This window comes from Diplotaxodon limnothrissa, linkage group LG13 (genome assembly GCF_057381915.1).
Source record: "Diplotaxodon limnothrissa isolate DT_005_m linkage group LG13, D_limnothrissa_male_GT1.1, whole genome shotgun sequence".
In the NCBI taxonomy this organism is placed as follows: Eukaryota; Metazoa; Chordata; class Actinopteri; order Cichliformes; family Cichlidae; genus Diplotaxodon; species Diplotaxodon limnothrissa.
The window spans coordinates 19,209,223-19,232,966 of NC_140608.1; the positions used below are offsets into that span (position 1 = coordinate 19,209,223).

The 23,744-nt window shown below is 42.1% G+C and overlaps 2 protein-coding genes across 2 annotated transcripts in view; one reads left to right on the forward strand and one right to left on the reverse strand.

The window, feature by feature from the left end:
• The window catches only part of macrod2 (mono-ADP ribosylhydrolase 2), a 438,355-nt gene that overhangs the window by 353,917 nt on the left and 60,694 nt on the right, over window positions 1–23,744 (reverse strand). The window lies entirely within an intron of this gene.
• Window positions 986–10,179, forward strand: flrt3 (fibronectin leucine rich transmembrane 3). The gene is made up of 3 exons (XM_085368816.1): window positions 986–1,248; window positions 6,220–6,940; window positions 7,925–10,179. Exon 3 carries the CDS (start codon window positions 7,967–7,969, stop codon window positions 9,917–9,919), a length of 1,953 nt encoding a protein of 650 aa, XP_085224942.1. The 5' UTR covers window positions 986–1,248; window positions 6,220–6,940; window positions 7,925–7,966; the 3' UTR covers window positions 9,920–10,179.

A 23,744-nucleotide genomic window follows, 5' to 3' on the forward strand; every position in this document is an offset into this window, starting at 1 on the left:
GCGCCCGGCTGTGGTGTCTGCCATGTCAGTTCGCCAGAGGGGGAAACACTGGAGATGACGCAGGGCAGGACAGAGTGTTGGTTGGGTCAACTCTTCTGTACAGTCCTTTGACTAACAGGATGAGTCACTGATGCTCGGGACCCAGAAGGAAGCAAACCAACTGTTTGGCCTCGTTTAACTATGAAACCGAACAGGGTTAAAGAGAAGGCACGAGCGGCAAGAAACAGTTCAGGTATCTCTGAGCAACCGACACCTCATTCATGTATAAACACACAGACACACTCTTACAGATCCTCTATTAGTGCTTAGCCACACAAACAGAGTCAACCACATATTAGGAATTAGCAACACGGCCCTAAATTCTTGTGATGAATTATTCTGGCTCACTGCGACAACATCATCCAATATTCATTACCTGTCAACTTTTTTTTTAAAGATATAATCCTACTCTTGTTGCATGAAGCAGGTCATGCATTTGAAATGCTGGATTTCTTTACTTTAGAAAAGAAGAAAAAGAAACTGAAAAATGATGACATCTGACATCCGACCCAAACTGATCATCAACTATCCTGGCACATCTGAAACGAACACCCAATGATAATAACAGCTGCCGATATCTCTTCCTTAAGCAAACCACTGCCGCCAAAGTGCTTAGGGCGTATCTCATTTCCACCAGCATGCACACACATACTGTACATCTCCAGTTTTTTTCCCACCTCTTTGTCTTTTGATGCCAGCCAGCGATGCTTTCCAACCAGTGACTACTCGCTCATCTTAAGTGCACACATCTAACAAGGATGTGAGTGGCTTTCCCCTTTCCTCCACTCCCTCTAGTGTATCCAAACAACACTGCATCGTGCATCTCCAAAAGAGAGAGAGAGAGGGAGAGAGAGAGGGAGAGAGAGACCCCGCCTCCATATGACATCAGTGCTCTATTGAAGCAAAGCTAGAGGCAAACACAACTCCACATTTGTATTGAGATCTATCCGTGCACCTATGTCCTCGCACAGCCAGCAGATTGTGTATGCGTGTGATGGGGTCACCAGTAAACATAGCAGTGGCGCTTCTGATAAACTCCGAATAGCTCTAGCCTTGTGAGGGAGTGTGGACTTTTTTTAATTATATTTTTTTTTATTTGTATTTTTCGGGATCTGAATTTAAGCGTGGATTGGATTATTATTTTTCACGCTGTGAAGCTAAATATAAGAGGATACCTGTTACTTTCCATTTTTGGTTGATTAAGTTGAGGTAAGTGCGGAGTTGCTTTTTTTTTGTTTTGGGTTTTTATTTTTTGATGGTACAGTCCTGTTGGGAATGCATCCTTTTCATCTTTTTTGGATCTTCTTTCTGGCAGAAGGAATTGAAAGTAATGCGGAATCCTCAGGAGTTGCTTGTATCTAATTAGTTGCCCTCTTTCCCTCCTTATTTCTAACACTCGGCTCAGGCGAGAGATACTGCGTTTCTTAGAGGTGATTGTCTCAGGGCGATCTTTATTTAAAAAAATCTCAAGTGCACTTTCTTTTCTTCTAAAATATCCAAATTAGGCACTCATACGCGCGCGCACGCACACACTGAGCGTAGACACTCTTCCCAGGTTGGCAGATAGAAATCAGACAGAAATCATTCTTCTCTTCGTCTCAACCCCCCCTCTTGGTGCCAACAACTTGCTGCTATCGGGTACTGCGTCCCTCTATTTTTTCCAGCGTGTGTCTCTGAGAGCAAACACCCGGTCTGCTTCTCCTGTCTGTTTCTGCCTCAGTGTCGCAGCGCGAGAAGACACCCCGGCGTGCTGCTGGAATTGCAGCGCAGATCCCGCGGATTTAGACACGGAGAGGCAGCTGGAAAAAAAAACAACTCCACTGAAAGCGTCTGCACAATCACAGTCTAGACGACTTGGATTGATGCTACTATTGATGCAACCTACTAGGGAGTGAAATTTTTAGGCTGCTGTGCAACTGTAAACTCAACCCCAGGTTTGGACGCCCCATCGCCACCCTCCTCTGCTACTAAAATAATAACAATAATAATCATAGGCAGTGAGAGCTTTTCCCTGCTGCACGGGCGTAGTCAAAAAAAGTAGAAGCCCTTCAAATGCACAAAGTTAAATCCACTTAAGTTTCATCAATTCGCTTATAATCAGCAGCTCACTCAAAGCACATTATGTTACATTAACGAGTATTTAAAAGAAACGTGTGGCATTTCGCTGCAGCTGCAGCTCTCTGCGACTCCGTGACAGCCGTGTTATTAAAGCATCAAGAAATAAAAGCGCCTTTACAGTCAGCGATAGCTTCACTCGATCAGTCTGTCACGTTAACGAAACGCCGTGTTCGTCTCTGTGCATGCAAACTGATCACCATCCCAGCAATACAATAAAAGTGGACGCCTTCTTAGCAGCAGCACCAGGACAAGGACAGTGGTTAATCCAATTTAACACAGCTTTTTATCTTCGTGAGACGATAAGTTCATCCAGGCTTTGAACAACATATGTGTATACGTGTATGTGTGTGTAGGCTGGAGCCTAATTTCCGCACATCACCGGCAGTGGATCCAAACTTGACCCGACTTGTCATGCAATGCAAATAGTAGCTCATTGTTTTTCGGTGTGTTTGACAGACAGTAAAAATAAATAGCCTTTTAAAACGTGGCAGACTTGTGAGAACAGAGCCAATTGTCTTCACTGATAGCTGCCCGAGGCAAAAGTCCCCAGTCAGTTGTTGTGAGAGGGAATTCGACAACTAACCAGGTCACCATGATTGAAAAAAATCAAAGCATTAAAAAAAAGTGAAATTGGTTTGGGGGTGGGGAAAGGGGGAGGGGGGTGTCTTTCATTACCACCAAGGCATATTTCTGATTCACCACCGTGCTCTGAGGAGGCCTAATCCACTTCTTTTCATAATTTATCTATCCACTCGGCAGCATCTTTTATGATCAATCCTAAACTGCAAGAGACACATCATTTCATACTGGTTACCGAAAGTAAAAGCGTAAACAGGGCTTCAAGGCCTAAATGCTGCAGGGGGGGGAAACTTAGCCATATGACTCAGAACAAGCTGTAGTAGGGCCAGTAGGGAGGCTGAACAAATCCCCCCTATTTTGGGTGGTTGTCTGGCCTGTGCCGAGATAGGCTCTTGGAGCTTAACATGAATATTCTGCGTTTGCTTGTCGCATACAGACACACACACACACAGATTCGCACACATTTTTATCTTGCAGTGCCTACCACCCCCATGTGGAGAAAAACAATTGCCGCTGCTACAGATCTTTCCTTTCAGGCTATTACAAAAGAGGGACCCCCGTCTGTCCCGGGCCTATATATGCTCTTAATGGTCCAGCAAAAGTATCATCTGTTCAGCCCATCTAAAGACAACACCAGGAGGCCACATACCAAATCCGTTAAACGAAGAGATTTCTACCCATTTTCTATTTGGCTGAAACGTGTTCTGTGTCCCTGTGCATTCAGATGTGACCATGAATGTTCTGTTGTGTCTCAGCGGCACACAGTAGGCCGCTGCCAGGTGTCTTGACATACAATCTCCTAAATTGTTAATCAATGCTTCGTGCAAGCGTTCCCACTGACAAAATCTCACCTCTGTTAAAAGCAGGGAAAACTATTAATTTTGCTTTAAAATCAGCTTAAAGGGGTCCGTTTATTTTGATACAGCCCCAAACAATCTTTGTCCACCTTGACTGTTTCCTTAAGTGCTATCGCTGTGCCAGCTGATGTTGCAGGCACACAGCTTAGAGAGCGAATCTGAGCAAAACATAGCCCACAATGACTGTACTGTGCAATCTATCATAATTCTAAATTATGAATTAGAATGAAAGATCAACAGCAGATACAAACAACAATGATTTCCCAATGGAAGGCTCTACCGTGGTTTCAAAATTAATTTCAGGGCTTATGAATAATTTAGCAGCCAGCCATTACTACTTCTTGAGCTTCACCCCCACCAATGCAGCCCATGTAATATTATTCTGTATTTTACTGAACTAAAAGTCATTATAATCTGCAATACTTTTGACAGGCATGAAATTGTTCCTATATGAATTTTTTTCTACCAAAGCCTTTCTTGTGCAGTGTATGCCTACAGGGCACAGAGTCTTGGGCTCTGTTATTGCAGCTTAATGTGCATTTATGCGTGTTCAGCTCACAATGGCTATCGGTGTCCAGCTTTGTGCGAGCCTCCCACGCTCTTCACTGAAAGGTAACTTGCTGTACACCAACATGCAATTTTACTAGGATGCTCAATTTAACTTTGCCAGTTCGGATTAAATGAAGCAGAATCCACTCTGACTGCTGGAGAAATCCCTTGTCCTGCCAGCGGAGCTTATTAGAACGATGGAGAAAGACATCCATCACTAAAAACGTTGAACCCACCGTTTATTGCTCTCAGAATGATTGTGTGCACGGGAAACAAAGCACTGCGTGCGCGCAACTGCATACATTTGGCTGGGCGTGCATTTGTAAATGGGAACACAGGAGGTTTGCATAATGCACTGTTTTAAGTTAAGGCATTTCGTAAATTGTCTGAATAAAAGTTCCAAAAACCTTAGACCCCCCCCCCCCTTTGTGAGGCTACACGGTCCACATGCTTGCCTTGTAGCGAACAATGGAGAGGGGGCCACTCTCCTGAAATCCGAAGAGCATGGAAAAAAATTGGGGTTGGGTGGGGGTGGTGGGGGAGACCATCAAGCGTCTAGGCCTGACTGTTTTTCTTGTAAAATAAGCATGATGTGCTATGTTCAAAGCACACTTCTGATAAATCACACACATGATATAACAGAGCACACCGAGGCCGACAGATTATTCTACCACATGTTCTTAATGAATACCCACATCTCATCATCTCCTATACTGGACACTGAGCTACATTCTATTATGCTAGGGTTTTTCTGGCTAAAGAAAGGAAATGTTGTGCCATATCATTTTTGTGACAATCACCCTTTCTCAAACCCCAAAAGTCTATTATTTTGGAGTACAGCTCTTCCTTCGGCAGAAACGTAGAGGCACGTTTTTTTCTTTTACCTAATGCCAACATTTCCAGTATTCAAATCAAGACGGCACACATTTAGGGAAAGAAGAACTTTTAGGTGAAAGAGGCTATTTAAAATTGAAATAGCCTGACTAAGTGCTGCACATAAAGTTCATTCCACCAGACAGACAGCACATATTCCTCTATCATCCCACCATTTTCTAAAGAACTCCATTACTAAATGTAATCTTTTTTCCCCCTCATCAGACTCCTTTAGTCTACAAGTTAGTAGAGGTCACATCTGGTGCTTTTTTTTCTCTTCCCCAGACTCTAATCTACTACTAATGTAATACTGGACCGAGCACCCGTGTTTAGATGGAACAGAAGGAAGGGGGGCGTTATTATGAGACAGCATCTCAGGAGTTGTAATCGAGTTACAAGCCTCTCAATTCCCTAATCTTCTCCTTGTCATGGGTTACAACTGTTAAATGGCTGGGCCTCTTGTTCCTAATTTACCTTTACATGTTTTACAGCATAGAGGCAGCAAACAGGTCACATGGATGCTTAGGACACAAAGCTATTGTGTTGTAAAAGGGAACCATAACATTTTCCTTGGCAAAGGAAATTCTATTTTTACAAACAGAAGGAGCGTTCACAGAATGTAAAGAGAGGATGGGGTGGAGGTAAGAGGTCACAGAGAGGTGCTGGGATTGACAGGGATGGACGCACCAGACATCCTCTTCTTAGGAAATTCGAACAGCCTTCATTTGTCATGAAATCTTTTTAACAATGTGAGTAATTCAGCAGGCGCCGACTGGATCGTTTCTTCTTCCACCTCTAATATCTGGACTTTCTAAACCGTTTTTTTTAGTTTAGTTTTTTTTAAATCACAGGATCTGCTCTATTTTTTAAAACACGTACTGAAGTAAGGAAGGAGCTCCACCCGTAGCCATTGTTGAGCTGTGGGGTTTGAATCAGTGCTGGCTTTTTATCCACGGACGTTCTTGTAGCGGGATAGAAAAGAAATGTGGTCTGTTGGAGTGGCTCACTGTAAAAGGTCAACAGGCGTATTTTTAGTATTGCATTAGAGGGTTCTTCTAAATACAAAGTCACAATATAAGGCCGGGCAGAAGCCATGATCAAACATCTCTAAATGCAATTACATTTTTTTGCAATTTTACAAGGTGAAGTCAATGAAACCTGATCATTTAAAAACTGAATGCATTGCTCTTTGGTTATTTTTCAGAGCATCATCCCAGGTGTGAGGAGTGCACAGCATGACTCAAGCTGCAGATACGTGAGAGAGGCTGTGCCCAGAAGGATAAGCAACTTGCCTTGTTTCTCTCCTTAGTGGAGAGGAGAACACTGGTTATCTGCTTCAGGAAAAAGGACCAGAGCCCTGGATTAATGTGTATACAGGCTCAACAAGGGAGCAGAGGATTCTGGGTTACCTGAAGACTTGGAGTACACAAGTGAACAGGCCTGGATTGAGCCTGTGGCAGAGGGGATTGGCATGGCTCAGACCAGCTTTGTGTGAACTCATCATGCCTGCCGGCCGTGATTGCAGACAGGAGCCTTTGCAAAAGTCCGCCACGTACAACAAACGGATAACAATACAACACCCCAAAAATCTAATTTGCGGTTATGGCTGTTAAGCTTGACAGCTGCAGCAATCGTTAGGATTTTCAATATTACCTGAGAGTACATGCTTTGTCAGTGGCAGGGGATGCTTTTTGTACAGGCTTATCTGCCATGGTAAATTCATTGAAGGCATGAGCCTCTGCCCACACAGAGGAGGTCATCGTCCAAACAAGGATCAGCTCAGCAAACACTGACCAGATCAGGATATCACAAGAAACCCCTTGGACAAACTTTTTCCTTTGAGAAAGGATAAGAGCAAATTCAAGAGGAAATCTTGATTGGATTTTTAGGTGGCTGGAAAGGATTTACCACATCGTATAAATCAGGTATGACAAATACAGAAGGCTTTGCTTCTTTCCACTTCACTCACCAGATCAGCATTTTCTAATTAGATGTACAGGAAGAGAGGTCATGGCAGGAATGCATAATGAAAGAAATAATTCAGTAGTACCTAAAGTAAAGGGCAACGTACACATAGCTGATGAAAAAAGAGACAGATGCTTTCTGCTTTTGCCATTTTGTTGATGTCAAGGCTGTCTGTTTGAAGTCCACAACCCTTAAATATAATATATATATTTACTATAATAATGTAACAGTCGCTGTCTTTTTTTTTTTTAGCATTTTTAACATGCCATACACACTTACAGCAAAAATCATTAACACACTGCTGTGCAAAATTCTTGTGACTTTAGAAAACCTTATTTGAAAAATAACTTCTTAAATCGAAACTTTTAATACCGGTATGTTAAACATTTACAATCAAGCCTTATTCAAGAGACTAAGGACATTGGTATTAATCTGTCAGCATTTAAGGTATGCCAGGTTCACGACAGTTCATTGAGACAGCCTGACTTTTTTCACCCCTGTGATCTGTGGCAATGAGAGAGAGGCTTCAGATTGAGAAATGTGTAAAGCTTGGGAATGCATTACATTTCAGAAGTCGTGGGGAAAAAGTCGATGCACTCAGTTTTAATTCACAGAGGTGCAAAGGTGCAACATTTTTTATTTAAGACAAAGCATCATTTAACTATTTGGAATGCAGGGTAGTAAAGATGTAAAGTTACACAAAGATTAGAATATTTACGTAATGAGTATATTGTGAAACAAAAGATACATTTTCACTGTGTGATAATCCTGATAAACAAATCATATAAATTAAATATTAGGGATTCAAATGATTCTTTCAGCACATATTTAATTGAGCCAGTGCTGCAGGCAGCTTTTCAAACACCCAGCAATTCTGAAAACAGGAATTTGGCTGCGCTTTCAAGGCATTGTGCATTAAATGTACACTTGTGTATTCTCCCCAGGGGCTCTTGAGTGATTAGACTGCCAGGCAACACACCCTCAAGATGGTGCGTCAGTGCAAGTCCTTCATCCTCTTCCTTATCAGGATCGGGCTGCTGCTGGGTCTTGCTAACCCCTTGGTGACCTCTGCCTCATGTCCCTCAAGTTGCCGCTGCGATGGGACCTTTATCTACTGTAATGACCGTGGCCTGACTTCCATCCCTACTGGTATACCCCAGGACGCTACAGTGCTGTTTCTGCAAAACAATCGCATTAAGAGTTCGGGCATTCCCTCAGAGCTTCGAAGGCTCATAAAGGTGGAGAAGATCTACCTGTACGGCAATAATCTGGATGAGTTTCCTACTAACCTTCCCCTTGGGCTAAAAGAGCTCCACCTTCAGGAGAACAACATTCGGATGATTACCCATGCCTCTTTAGCTCAAATTCCCTACATCGAAGAACTGCACCTGGATGATAACTCTGTATCAGCAGTCAGCATAGAGGAGGGGGCCTTCAGGGACAGTAATCATCTCCGGCTGCTTTTTCTTTCCAGAAACCACCTTAGCACCATCCCTTCAGGCCTGCCTATGAGCATTGAGGAGCTACGCTTTGACGACAACCGCATCTCCACCATCTCAGAGCAATCGCTGCAAGATCTCATCAACCTGAAGCGACTAATCCTGGATGGTAACCTGCTCAACAACCGTGGGATTGGTGAGATGGCTTTCATCAACCTGATCAACTTGACTGAGCTTTCGCTGGTGAGGAATTCCCTCACTATGCCGCCAGCCAATCTGCCAGGCACCTGTTTGGAGAAGCTGCAGCTACAAGAAAATCATATTAATCGGGTTCCACCTGGGGCTTTTGCCTTCCTTAGACAGCTGTATCGCCTGGACCTTTCTCTTAACAACCTGAGCAGCCTCCCACAGGGCGTATTTGAAGATCTGGACAATCTCACACAGCTCCTGCTGCGCAACAACCCCTGGCAATGCACCTGCAAGATGAAATGGGTGCGTGACTGGTTGCGGTCATTGCCATCTAAGGTGAACGTACGGGGTTTCATGTGCCAGGGTCCTGATAAGGTCAAAGGGATGGCAATTAAAGACCTAACTACAGATATGTTTGACTGCACAGATTCAGAGCTCTTCTCCACATACGAGACGAGCACAGTCTCCAACACTCTACGCCCATCACAGCCCCAGTGGCCCGTGTTTGTGACTAGGAGGCCTATAATAAAAGGGCCTAACATCAGTAAAAATTACCACAGCACTACCACCTCTTCAGGCAGAAAGATCATCACCATCAGTGTGAAGTCAAGTGGTGCAGATACCATACACATATCATGGAGGGTGTCGCAACCCATGACTGCCCTGCGGCTCAGCTGGCTAAAGCTGGGGCACAGCCCTGCCTTTGGCTCTATTACTGAAACCATCGTGCAGGGGGAGAGAACAGAGTATCTGCTCACGGCGCTGGAGCCAGAGTCTTCCTATAGAATATGCATGGTTCCCATGGAGACCAGCAACAGTTACCTGTCTGACGAGACCCCCGTTTGCATCGAGACAGAGACTGGCTCTCACAAGTCATACCACCCGACTACAACTTTAAACAGAGAACAGGAGAAGGAGCCTTACAAAAATTCCAGTCTGCCTTTGGCTGCTATCATTGGAGGGGCTGTGGCTCTTTTGGCAATAATCATGTTGGCGCTGGTGTGTTGGTACGTCCATAGGAATGGTTCACTTTTTTCCAGGAACTGCACCTATAACAAAGGCCGTCGGAGAAAGGATGACTATGCTGAGGCTGGCACTAAAAAGGACAACTCCATCCTAGAAATACGAGAAACTTCTTTTCAGATGATACCTATAAATCACCTGCCTGTGTCCAAGGAGGAATTTGTGATACACACAATTTTCCCACCTAATGGCCTGAGTTTATACAAAAGTCCACATAATGACAACAGTATTAACAACAGGAGCTACAGAGACAGTGGAATACCAGATTCAGACCATTCCCATTCATGATATTGCATACGGACATTCATGAGGTGTGCTTGACTCAAACAGAGTGGCAAGACTTTTACAAAACACTGGATCTATAAGACTAAGGAAGCAATGTTCTGTACATTTGCCATATAATTTATATTTAAGGACATTTTATGGAGATGGAGAACGTTCCAGTTGCGGGCCATCACTGAACCATCAGTGGGTATGGTAACCAACTGCAATTCTATATTTTAGGGATTTGTAGTAATTTGTACTGTATTTCCTTTGCTTAAGGTTATCGACCAACAAAAGAAACTCTGTGTTCTACTAAGATATGATGACTTGTCAACTGTGAAAGTGGGTTTTCATTGCTGTGTTGAACAATCAGACTTTAGAAAACCTTGTAGTATAAGCACAGGTCATTCTTTTAACTTTGTGGCTGTCAGAAAAACAAAAAGGCAAAAAAATGACATGACGTAAACTAAGGCACAGCTGATCAACTAATATACAAAGCAGGCATGTTGCCATCTAAAACAATGAGCAGTCAGTAGCTGTCTCCATTTATTATGGACCAAGAATCTTACTCCAGTATTCACCAGGTGTGGAGTACGGAAACTAAAGATGAGGTGTCATGCTTTTTTTTTCTCTTTGTTCGGTGTGTTATTTTGTTCTGTTTGCAGGAAGAAGAAATACAGCAAAGCAACCCAAGCAGGGTTAAAATGTCTCTGATAGGATTGTAGGCCACAGCACAGGGCAGATAAAGCACACTGACCTAAAGGAGCCCTCTGCTCCTCGAAACAAGTAGACAGGACAGGCTGACACAGAGGACCCCCACTATCTCTATTTGTACAAGCCAACAATGGCTAAATGACAATGGCGGCATTCTTCAGTACCGTGTACCATACGTCATTGTAGTCACCAGGCCAAAAACACAAAACATGCTGGCTTTTATTAGAATTACACCGTGTCAGCAGCTCTTTCTTGTTATGAGTATTATTTTGTAGTAATTTTTTCTTTCAAATGAACACATTTATGTTGCCACAATTTGAAGTCAACTGTTATTTACAATTGAAAACCAAAGTGCATTGTATGCCCTTTGGCCAGTCTTGTATGTGCCTTGATCCAATGCTTATTGTATTTAGCTTTTTAAGAAACCAGTGACTTTTTTTCATACACACTTGAATATGAAAAATATTGGTCATATTACAGAATAAAAGTGAAAAAAATATCATTGCTCCTCCTTACCTACTTCTTAAGTACAACAAACACCATTTAAGAATAATATTTCTTTTATTCTGTTTAATTATTACCATCGCACAAGGCGTTGATGAAATTTCTGATTTATCTTTTGCACTCAAGAGAGCTCAATCTAAGTGCAGTTAGGTAACAAAGAAGGCTACACGGGACCTGTTTTATTGATTTATGTCTCAAATTACAGAGTAGGCACAAAATCTGAAAAATGCTTTATGGATGAAAAACATGCTGTATTTTTTATCCTTCATCAAGATCACTACTCTGAGGCTCTCGCTCACAGCCGCATCTCCCCTTCAGAGACATGCTGAGCCCTTAAACAGAAACTCGGATAGTATTCTTGAAATCACTTTTCCACTCCACGGGCAGTGTACAGAGCAACATCTGCTTGAGGCTGCTGTTGTTCTTTCGTGCAGTTAAGTCATGTGTGACTTATTCGATTGGCCAGAAAGAGAAATATCGCAGTGGAGTAGAAATTGGGCTATGCAGACGCTGGACTCTAGGGTTAGATGAACCTCCCTGGCACCAGGGCAACTGAAAACTAATAACAAGCCACCATATGGAGGGTGGTACAAGCAGACCTGTTTCTGCAGAGGACACAGCAGAAATATATATACACAGCTCGGGTGCTCAGCACAATTACTGACATGGCTGCAGCTCCTCCCATGAAAAACTATGCATGCAAAAGCAATAAAATCACACGTAAGCCCACTATTAAAATACAACATATTATCTAGATTATACTAGTTTTAAAGTATTCAGTTCAAATAAAAAAAATGTACACACCCACAAGCTCTTAACACTGTGAAAGCTTTAATTACAGCTAAGGAAGCCACTAAAAGCTGCAGAAGTGATCTAAACCTTAAGTATACGGTAAGCCTGCCCCGTATGCTAAAAATATGACATTAACTGCAAATTAAAATAAACACGGTTCAATTTTAGTACACTGAATAGTCACAGCTGTCATGCGTCTGCCGTCTATAGTTTTTTTTGTTCTTTGATCAGTCGCAGTTTTGTCACATTTGAATTAGGAATTTGAGGGTAAGACAGCTAAAATATTAAAAATAATGTGCCTCCATCTGCCTTTAAAGCAACCAAGAATACGTTTTCTTATTTCTCTTATCGAGCACGACTCAAAATATTTAAGCAAGGATCTCGACTAGCTTCACAGCCATCAGCTTCTCACTGATAACTTGGGTGGCTCAAAAACTTTTTGAGAAATGGAAAATCACTCGTGCTTGAGCAGAGTGTCCAAATGTGGAGCACTTGCAAGAACCTCTCAAAACACTTCAGGTGTTATTTTTGAGCCGCTAAGACTATGAGCGCAGTGCAAATCCTTAACTGATGCAGCAATCTTAGCTCTTGGATTAAATAAATTAAATTAGTTTGTAGTGACTGAAGTGAGATGATCGCTTTGAAGCTGCAGGCCACTCTCACAAATTCACGCAGCTATGTGATAAATTACAGTTTATCTAAAAGGGGGATTGGGGGGGGTTTCAGGCTATTGTTGTGGCTTTCACTGCAAATAATACATAACAGAGCTGCTTTGTGCATTTCGGCTGATCCAAGTATGAGACAAAATTGATGAACCAGACTGCTGACAACCTCGTGTGACCTCACTTATCACTCATGAACCCTGACTGATCTCTGCCTTTAAACAATTCCTTAATCACACTCAAGTGCTCGCTGAGGTCAGAGAACTCTCTGCTAAACAACACAAGGTGCCCCATACATTTGTCTCCTGTGTGACACACCCAAAGCTTAATTATGTTTGTCTTTTATGTAACCCAGCGATTAAAACTAATGGGGGCAGCTGCACTGTCTGCCCTAGGCTGCTGTTATTCCTATTGTAATGTACTGGTCAGGCAGCCGGTCACATTTGCATTCCTATAGATGCTCCCATCAAACCACCCCTGGATGACCTCACCGTTGCCTGTAGCTGTTTTTTCTCCATCGTCGCCATTATTAGGATCAAAAAAAGTACAGGCCGTGTAACCTTATGACTGATTAGAGGTCAGTGAGGTCAGGTCAGGCACAGTTCAAAGATCTCGAGAGATGAAAAATCCAATATGTGTCAGTGTCCGCAAAACACAGCCAATCACAAGGAAGTGCGACAGGCAACCTGTCCACAGACATCCTGCTCAGGAAAGACACTCTGGAACTGATTACAGGACGTTTTTAGCAGGGATCCTAGAAATTATGGAAAAATATACTAAGGAAATAGATCAGATCTTTATCTAATGGCTTAAAAAAAGTTTTTTTTCTGAGATGCTTTATCATCTTGATAAGGCATGCTAGGCTGGGGCACCTTAATTAACTACAAAATGGGAGTAATTGATTGACTACAGGCAACATAAACCAACAGAAACCTGAATGTAATGAAATGATAAAAAATTAATATTCAGCCCAGGACTAAAAACCCTTTTGCATGTAAACCACCGAAAAAGTAAAACTTGTGAAAAATAAAAAGGGGAGCTTGTGGTACCCCGTCCCTTGCTTCCTGTTCGATACACTTTGCACATCATACAGATCCATAATTTAATGGTTTCCTAATAGCGAGCTATGCTGAAACCAAACCAAGGCCTCAGGGTCTCCCCATAAATTTGAACTTGTGCCAGTGTGTAAAATTAGCATGTGCTATGTTTGCTCATTTGGTATGTGGATTAGAAGAACATGGAAAAAGGGAATATCAAGGACTTGCTTTTTAAATTTTATCCACGTGTACGATTCATACGCATAAATCAGGTCGAAATTTAGCGCTTTTCTTACATCGTTCAAATGTTCCCCTTTTCCCAGCAATTGTAAAACTTTTTTCCATCATTTGAGGATTCCTGTGCACTCTCCAATGAACAAAACAAGACCAGAGTCTTAAAAGGGTTCAGTATGTTTTTTTAATTTTTCGAGCCATCTTCATCGCTCATTCATGATTGCATTTGTAAGCGAGAGGCTCACGTGAAGGCTTGCATGTGTGAGCACGCTCTTGTCTATATATGTTATTATGAATATTTTAGTAGTTTCTGTAGCGTTGCTTGTGCGCTCATGTGAACCAGTGCGCACTGTTCACACCGAGACTCTCACGTGACTGTGACGCTCTCAGTAACACACACGCACGCACACAGACACACAATCTGGTCCAGCAGTAAAAGTGTCTGTGGTGTGAGATGTGTCAGTGTGAGTGATGCGGTCCTATGCGGGGGTGTTGTCCTCTCCCCTCTGTCTCTGACCAGCTTCCCCCAGCCTTCAGGCCGGGACCCTCTCCATCTCTTCACATTACTCAGTGACCTGAAACCACAAGGCCAAAAAACTTAACCAGCTCCTCCGTCTTCTTAATGAATCCAATTTTTTGCCTGAGAGCACAAGGCGTGCACATATATCCATCGTAACTCTAAATTATCTGACATTAATACAAATTAACAAGAAGCACTGCCATCAAGATTGCGCCACCCCACAATAGCAGACAATGACACTGCTTTTATATCACTGTTTGAAGACGGCAACTTATTGTACGGCCAAAAATACAAAGTCAATAAACTCATTTAAAACAGGCTATAACCAAAACAAAAGCAGAGGGGCTGATTGGTGTTGATGCCATTACACTATAAATTATACACAATATGTTATGAAAATATCCATATAATTGACTCGGCTCTATGGCAGCCATTAATTCCTGTCCTCCATTAAGTGGTTTAAATGATCTTGTAAGTAGCCATACATCTCCTGCTGCCCTTTATGAGATCAACACCACGTCTCCCTTAGAACTTAATCGACCCTCGGTCTCATTTGTCCACAAAGTCTGATGCAGGGGAATAATTATTTCATTCTGAAAGGTTCTGAGAGTCCAGCTTGTCCATTTCACCCAGCAGGTCTGCAGCTCTGCAGTGGGAGGCAAAAGTTCCTCTTCGATTCATTCCCGTCTGTCATTCATGTTAAGCCAGCTTTGAATGTCAGTACAGTATTTGCATGCCAATGTGGCTCTGTCTGCAGCTCATTATTTTCAGATGTTGACAGCCTAATCGCATGCAAGTTTAGCCCACTTTACGAACCTAATGCTCGCTACAGCCAAGTCATACTGAATAGCAGGGCCAAGTTTGCATCTGCAGTGTTCGTCTGCAGCTGTCTTATTCACTTTGGCTTTCAGGAAGGGGAACGCAAGAAAGGCAGCGAACAAAAATAATGAGCTCATCCGCAGTGACAGGAAACATTTCAATGCTGACCATCAAACAGCGCTGCCTCCACCACATCTATTTAACATGGATGTAACAAGAAGGCCGACACATATCTATCTCATGCTCGCAGGCTTCAGTTCTCCCACACGTGTGCCCGAATTTGTTCTATTAAGATGACCTTCAGGCGAGAACTCAGTCCATCTCTCCAGAGAGGTCTAGCTTGCCCCGCATTCACCGAGACAGCAGCCCCTTCACACCTCAATGACAGCCAGCGCGCACAAATTTGCTAAAGGGTACCAGTGTTTTGGTATTTCTCCAAGAGGCGGGGAATTCAGCAGTGTCAGCACCTTTTAGGATTGTAAATACAACTTGTCACAATTCATAGGGGGACCAGGAAGACAACACAGACACTTCAAGGTATCATTTCTTTACAGTCCTCGAGCAGAACAGCATGACTCACTGCGGCGCAGCAGAGGGCCAACATCCCTGACCTCGTGTAGGCCAAACACCATAAAGGGTTATTAACTTTACATGTGGACTTGGTCTCCTAGGGTTCAGAAAGTGTACAAACTTTCAGAGGCAGAATCGGTGGAGTTGACACTGAAGGGTTTAAGCATGAATGCAGCTAGCAGGCTATCTTCTACTTTCAGAAGTGTGGAAAAGTGACAGCGCTGTCATTCTGTAACTACACGAGTTGTGCACAGAACGCTGCAGTGGGCTGACAGACTGAAGTTAGAGAAATGCCCCCCACCGCAACACCCAAACACACACACACACTCACACACACACTCACACCGTCGAACACAGAGGAAAAAAGTTAAGTCGTGAAAAGTTTGGGGGAGAATGGCACAAACGGACAAGGGAGGGTGGTGGGATTAATTAAAAGCTGCTGTAACTGTGGTGCGCTGGTGACACGCAGCCACGCGATTACTGAGATCTCTGTGTGCGAGGAATCTGCTCCCACAACTCATTTCCTCCCTATTGAGGAGGGTAGAAGGAGGGGCCAAAAATGGGACCGTCTGTTGTACTAAACACAAAGGAGGAATCGTTTTTTATTTGGAAGAATTTAAAAATCCAACGCCCCCCCATCACAAAAAAGTTGAGGAGAAAGGGAAAGGTGGCGAGGGGTGAGAGAGAGGAAGAATGAAGTGAAATTCTTATCTTAAATAAAAAGTCTGCCGAATCTATTTCAATCAAGTGATACACCCAGCTTGAAGGGAGGGGAGGTCAAAGGATGTAAGCCACTATAATCCCAAGCTTGCACTGCTTAAAACCTGCTCGAGTTAACAGGGTGGTGTGTGTGTCTATAGACACTGTGACACTCACGCAGCTTAAACTAACATCTGGCAAGCGTACTTTATCCAACTTTGGACTTTCTCTGCATGCTCGGTAATCCTTTTGTCGCATCTAATATGCCGACACAATTATCAAATCAAAAGATACAATAATTCCATAGCAGTTTAACACAGCTCATAATCGTGTGCTGCAGCGATTAGACACTTTTTTTGAACATGTGACACGTTTTCCGCCCTTCTAACACTAAAAAAGTTATAGCTTTGGTTTTGGAAACAATTTATTAAAAGTTTATTAAAAGTTATTGTTTCTATGTTCTTGAACATTTAAATTGCCTTAGACAGCAATGCAATCACTGGCATCTGATGTTTAATGATAACAATTATTAATTACATTTAATTATACTATACTATCATATATAATTATATATTTCTTCTTTTTTTTTTTAAACCTCTAATCATAACTATTTAAGACTAATACCAAAAGCACGCCCTCTCCTTTATAGGCTCTCCATAGACTGTGCTACTTTCCAGCATCAAAGAGAGCAGTGCATATCAGCTGTAGCCAGTTAATGTTAATGTCTTTACAGCTACACTGAAACTCTCCTCTGTTGGTTAATGCACTCTTTCCCAGTGGCCGGCTAAAAGATTGCTCATGAGTGAAAAGACACTTTCCTCTGTAAAGCCATTACAAATCTATGAGTGAACTTGTACTTGAACAGAGTGGAGGCTTTTCTCTGATGAGATGATCTGACAAACTTTACAACAGTGGAGGTCTTTCCCACCTCTAATATGCAGTTGTCACATTAGAAGAGAACAGAAAATGTATATGGATATACATTTTCAGCAATAATGTTTCTTTTTGCCATAATAGTCTTTTTATTCGTTCTCCGTGATCTGTGGCTCTTCACTGGAGTCATCAGCACTCTGTCGGGAGAATAACTTTGCGTGAGTGTGGGCGGAGCCTTAAAGCAGAAAGCCTGGGTGAGCAAAGATAACTCGTAACCAACGTTCAGATACCCATCAACTCTAAACGGGGATTTAGGTTTTGTCGAGTCAGCAAACACAAAGAAAGCTGGGCTATGTCAAACTTGCTTCGTCGAGCCGTCCTCTGATTTCTCAGCGACATCTGGTTGCTGTTAGCATATGTAAACGGACTGAAAGGGATTTTCAGCTTCTGCTGTGCTAGCTGTCAAATTGTCGAGTGTGGCTTAGACGAGAACACGTAAGGAAATCTAAAAATGCACGATAAAATCTTAAATGTGTAGAAAGCTATACGAGCACAAGATCGTCATACAACTGAAGCTTGTTTGTTTGGTAATGTTTACAGTACTGAGAGAAAAAAGAAGGAAGGAAAGAAAGAAAACACATGTGGAGTGAGCAGGCAGCTGACATCTGTTTCAGCACTTCTGCCTGCACTTTCGGAGGATCTTAATTGCAGATTCAGTGACTTAATTAGCAGCAAAGTTGAAAAGTAAAATAAAAATATCTTGGGAAATTTTGAAAGACATCCCACCTAAGCTGTGAGAAAGCGACGTACAGCAGTCGGGTTGAAGTGCTAAAGGTTACACCATAGCCACAGATGTCATTAACAAATATTCTTATTACAGGTGATAGCTACGGTGAAAACAGGATCCACTAGATGAAGAAGGCAGCAGTGGGGCTTATTAATTCACATTTCAGTGTTTCTGTTGAAGGCAAACAGATATGTAAAGTGGAAGTCTGACAGGAAAAAAATAGCCTATTTATTATGGACGCGATCTCAGTTTTGGGCAGCTGCATTATCTGCGAAAAATAATCACGCTGCCTAAATCATACGCACTTTCCTTTCACTTGTGGGACCGTTTCCTTTACCAACTAATAAACTAAAGATGGTGAGCAGCTCACAAATTAAAGGCTCTTCAGGAGTCAGATAAAAATTTTATGTAACCTGAAGCTTTAGGGCTACAAATTATTCATCTCCTTGCAGATATTTCATTTAAACAAAAAACTGAAGCAGAAGAAGGAAAGTTTCCACTGTGAGAAAACACTGCTGGGAATGCTGGCAGCGCCATTCTTCATTTTCTAATTATGCTGGATTATTATTAGCTGGAGACACAACTGACAAAGAAGACATACACTGATGGAAACGAAGCACTAATGAAATCAGAAGATGCCAGGAAATGCACGCCGGGCAAATAACGTTATTATAAAGGGATACTGTACTGTATATGACACAGAGGCCAACAAACAGCTTTAAGCTTTGCTGGAAAACAGAAGAAATACTGAAATAATGAAAAACTACTTTCCAATATGACTATGTTTAATTTGAGGCGGACATACTCGGTACACATACATTTGTCTACAACATATTGGCCGTGATACAGGCCAACAGCCAAATGTTCCCAGACTGGTGCTAATGACAACGGTGATGGCTTTTGTTTGGAGTCACCAGAAGATTTCAATGGTACCACGAGCTCGGTCATTAATCACTCAGTCGCCCGGTTGTGCATACATGACATGAGGGCAAGGTTACAAATGGAAGGGGGCTGGGCCCTGTAACATGGCTCTTGCCCCAGGAGCCCCAGTGGACTTGAATGAAGAGGTCCCATATATTCATAGTTACCAGGTCACTAATCAAATTATTGTGATAGGCAAGAAAAGCACAGAGGACAACAGAATTCATTTAGTTTCATCACCTCTATTGTCTCTCTGCCAGCACATCACCAGGGTATGGGATAAATAAGTAACCCCCCGCACCACCTCCCCTTTTCAACTCAATTTATTTGAATCCTTTCAGATGAATTGTGTGCCTTGCGAGAGAAGCATGAATTAAACACAACAATGAGAGGAGGCAATTTGGAAGTTCTGACATACATAGTTGTCATCTGATCAAAAAAAGGAAAGAAACTATGCAAATGCAAGTGAACAACATGAGCCAGATGGTCATAGTTTGGGGGAAAATTCACTTAGACATAAGTAATGTCTCACATTATAAACATACCCGCTGTATTTTAGGACAACACATGCGAGAAGGGATTGCTGAGGTGAAATCTGTCCATCAATCAACAGAGGTCATTTGTTATATGTCTCCTAAGGTACAACAACTTGGCAATATGTCAGACAGGACTGCGTGTGTGGGCACACACACTCATACATGTGCGTGCCGTTCACACACGCGGCACAATCCCAAAGGAATCCGGTTCCTTTGCTCTGTAGCATTTTAATTAATCCTGCGATGACAGAGCGGGTCTGGCAGGTTATGTATGTCTTGAGGCTCGGGTGAGAGGGTAGCGAGGAGAGAGAAACATGACAGTGGGGTTAATGCCAAACCCACCCAAAGGCAAAACATAGAAAGCAGCAGGTCCGCTCTTGGACAGGTGCTCCTTCTGGGGTCACTCGCCAACTCCCTAACCACACAAAGCCACCGTCTGTCACCACAAATCTGACCCGTATGGGCAGAAACAGAGAAACACATGGCCTCAGATGACTTTGGTAAATGTTAAGAATATTTAATGAATGCAATAATAATACAATATTTACCTGTGATTGAGTCTCCTCCCTTACAGGCTAAGATATACCGAGTGGGAACTTGCAGATATATTGTCTGCTCATTTCCCCTGACTCCAGGTCTGGTCTTGAGGTGCAGTTAATTTAAGCATCTTTAATGTGAATTTCATAGAGCGTAGAAGATGTACTATCACCATTGGGTTCTTTGCATTGTGAAATTTGTCATTTCAATGACCATTAGAGATCACGTTTCACACAAAATGTGATTTGAATATAAATTCGATCATACATTCACCACATCTAAAGAAATCCTTGAGAAATGCAAATCTGGTCCAAAGATGATTAATTGAAACTCTTAGTGTGACTGCCATTGTTTCATGCCTTGGAGTGGGCCAGAGTGGGTGACTGCATGCATTGGTAGTGAAATTCAATATGGCCACCTTGTCCGGTGTGGAGTGAGAATACTAAATACGGTGAAGGTGAACAGCAGGAGCGTATCCTCATGAGAAATTTGTATTTCAGAGTCAAATGAGAATCGCTTTAATCAATCACTGCAATAAACGCAAAAGGTGTTGGGAAAATTAAACTGCACAGTTTGAAGGTACATACAGGCACATACGGTGCAAGGTCAATATAAATTCAACCAGCTGTGCTAAAGACCACGACATACATAAAAGCAATACTACTTTATGCTTTCCATGTCCATCAGAAGAATATTTAAAATTGATTGAATGCTTAATGAAAGCTTAAATACACTGAGCATCCAATTCTCAAGTATCCCTCCATCCTCCGAGCGGCAGTTCGCCTTCGTCTTTCAATCTTGCATTGAAATATAAGTGGGTCCCGTGCAATAACAGAAAGACACATCATTATTAGAGGTCTCAGGGCAACACTGTAAGAGCGTGGCAAGCAGAAGAACACGAAGACGTCTTTTGTTCCTAGGCGCTGGTGTTTGAGTAGTTAATAGAGTTGGAGTGCTCCTTTTATACTACCAACATACAGTCAAGGTGGTATTAAAACCATTACAAGGATAGAGAAAAAAAGAAATCAGAGATAAGATGATAAAAGAAAACAACTAATTAACAGAGCATCAACCAAAAAAGGAGGCTGTGTAAAATCAGCTTAGTTACTCTGTGTCGATTGTTGAAGATCAAAACGTTTGGTGGAAAATCCCAAATGCAGTTGTCCTGCTGTTGTTGACATACCTATATTTGTGACTTTTGACTCAATAATGAATTGAGTTATGAGTCATTTGTACCATGTATTACCCACAAGGTATGCTAAACACCAAAAGACTGATTTTACGAGGTTTTGTGAGTGTAAGAAACAGGTGAACTCACCATTTTTACCATAGTTAAACCATTTTTACATATTAACTGAACAATTGCATCACTAATTTTCTTAGTATCACTTAAACTGTCTGAAAACTGTAAAAAAGCAAGGGCTTTTCAAATATTCCTTAAGAATAAAAGAAGGGGACGTGAAGAAGCCAGAAAAGGAAAAAGACGCTGCCTCCTCAGGAGCTTTGAAAGCTAGCAAGCAATCAGTGTGGATAGTTAAAGATGAGTCATCATCATTGCAAGAAATATTTTGCAGATAAAAGGCACTTGCAGGCAGTCCTTTTCAAAGAAATTACTTAGCAGGTGATTGAAAAGACCATCTGTCTATCTTCCTACCAAAACACATCAGCAGTTCCAACCTTATTGGCTGGTAGGTGCCTATGGGACCCTGATTGGTCTCAACTACCCGCTGTTCAGTTAGTCGTTAAACACATAAAGCCTGGCAAGTATTCTGTTACAGATATCCCCCAAATGTGGCACAAATCCAACTGCCTTGTAAGGTAAGGTGTCAAAGACCTTACAACAATAGAGAGAAAGCCCCAACAATCGGATGACCCCCTACTAGCAAGTCCTTGGTGACAGTGGGGAGAAAAATTCCCTTTTAAGAGGAAAACACATTCAGGAGAACCAGGCACCAGGAGTGGCAGCCATCTGAAAGTAGACAGGAAAAAAAGACACTGTGGAAAAGAGCCAGGGATTAATAATAACATAATTATTAAATGCAAAGCTAAACATAGAGAGTGGAAAGAGGTGAGTGAAGAAGAAACCTCCAGCAGCCTTACTGCACCATAACTAAGCAAGGGTCACCTATGGGCTTTATAAAACCGGAAAGTTTTAAGCCTGATCGTAAAAGCAAAGAGGATGTCTGTCTCCTCAACCCAACTGGGAGCTGATTCCACAGAAGAGGGGCCTGAAATCTGAAGGCTCTCCCTCCCAGTCTACTTTTAAAAAACCTTGGAACCACAAGTCAAGCCAGCAGTCCGAAAGCTTAGACAAAGAATACTATGTGGGTATTGTTACTAATGAAGGTTTCTTTTTGACATAAACCTGTAAAACGCACACCTAGAAAGCATGAAGTAAACTGTGATATATTGAGAAAAGGAATGAATGGTAACAGACCAAATGTCCCCAATGATGGTCATTCTGGCCTTATCCCCCAGGCATGTACATTTCTCAATGTTAAGCTGGAAATACATTACACTCCACAGAGGTTCTTACCACGAGTTTCATGTTTTATACCTCTTTTAATCTTCTACTGTATGTTGTGACCTATTCAAGAAGCTGCTAAAACTCAAACTTCATCCACGAATGAACAAAGAATAAGCTCAGAGAGACAGGTGACCTTGCGTCTAAGCATGACATTGTGCTTTGTGAACGGTGTTACTCATTAGGCCCTCAGTGACTAATTCACAGCTCAATTTAATTTTAATAAAATGAATCGAAACCTACTGTTGCAGTATTGACCATTAAGTTAATACTATGGTGTTTGGAAATTTTTATAGTGACACAAATGAGATCCCATCAGCTAATCTGCACTACGCAGTGGCCAGATGTTACCAGATAGCTGTTAGTCTCGGTGTGTTCTTGGCCGAAAACGGACATTTGGTGGGGGGTGGCTACCCACAATAGCACAGTAGCATTAAGGCATAAAAGGCAGTTAGCTTGTGTTACCTACTCTGACGTAATTCTAGGGACTGTTCAAACCATGTGTTAAACAAAAACATCTGTTATGCTTAACCAAATTCACAACACCGTTAAACAAAGGCTGTTCACATGATAGTGATATTCTTCCACTTGTGGTTAAAACCGCTTAGTAGTGCACCAAAAATTCTTCTATGCAGGAAAACCCCGGTTGGTGAAATGGGTAGAGTAGAGGTTAACTCCCATGTCAAAACGCTTTTGCATTTCAAAACAATGCAGTTTTAAAACTTGATGTAACAGATTCTTTTTTTTTTTTTTTTTTAAAAAGCAAAACACTGACTTTATGAGGAAGATTGATTTTGTGTCTGCTTGATACTGGTGGAAAATAACAATGAAAACCATCAACCCATATAAACTATTAATCCAAAACCTGCAACTCCAAGCAAACTGCAAAATGGAAACAGTTGTATTGCACCTTGGTTAAACTGATCATGTAAATACATCACATAAAACTGTGAAAAGGCCAAAGAGTAAACATTGCATTAGTCAGTAAATGCAGCAGGTTGAAATCACTAAATGAATTATCCACCAGGCCGTTGCATATTAGAGTACGTTCACTGTCTGCAGTAATTCTAAAATCTATTTTTTATAGCAGCATTTAGTGTCCCCAATTGTTGTGTCCATG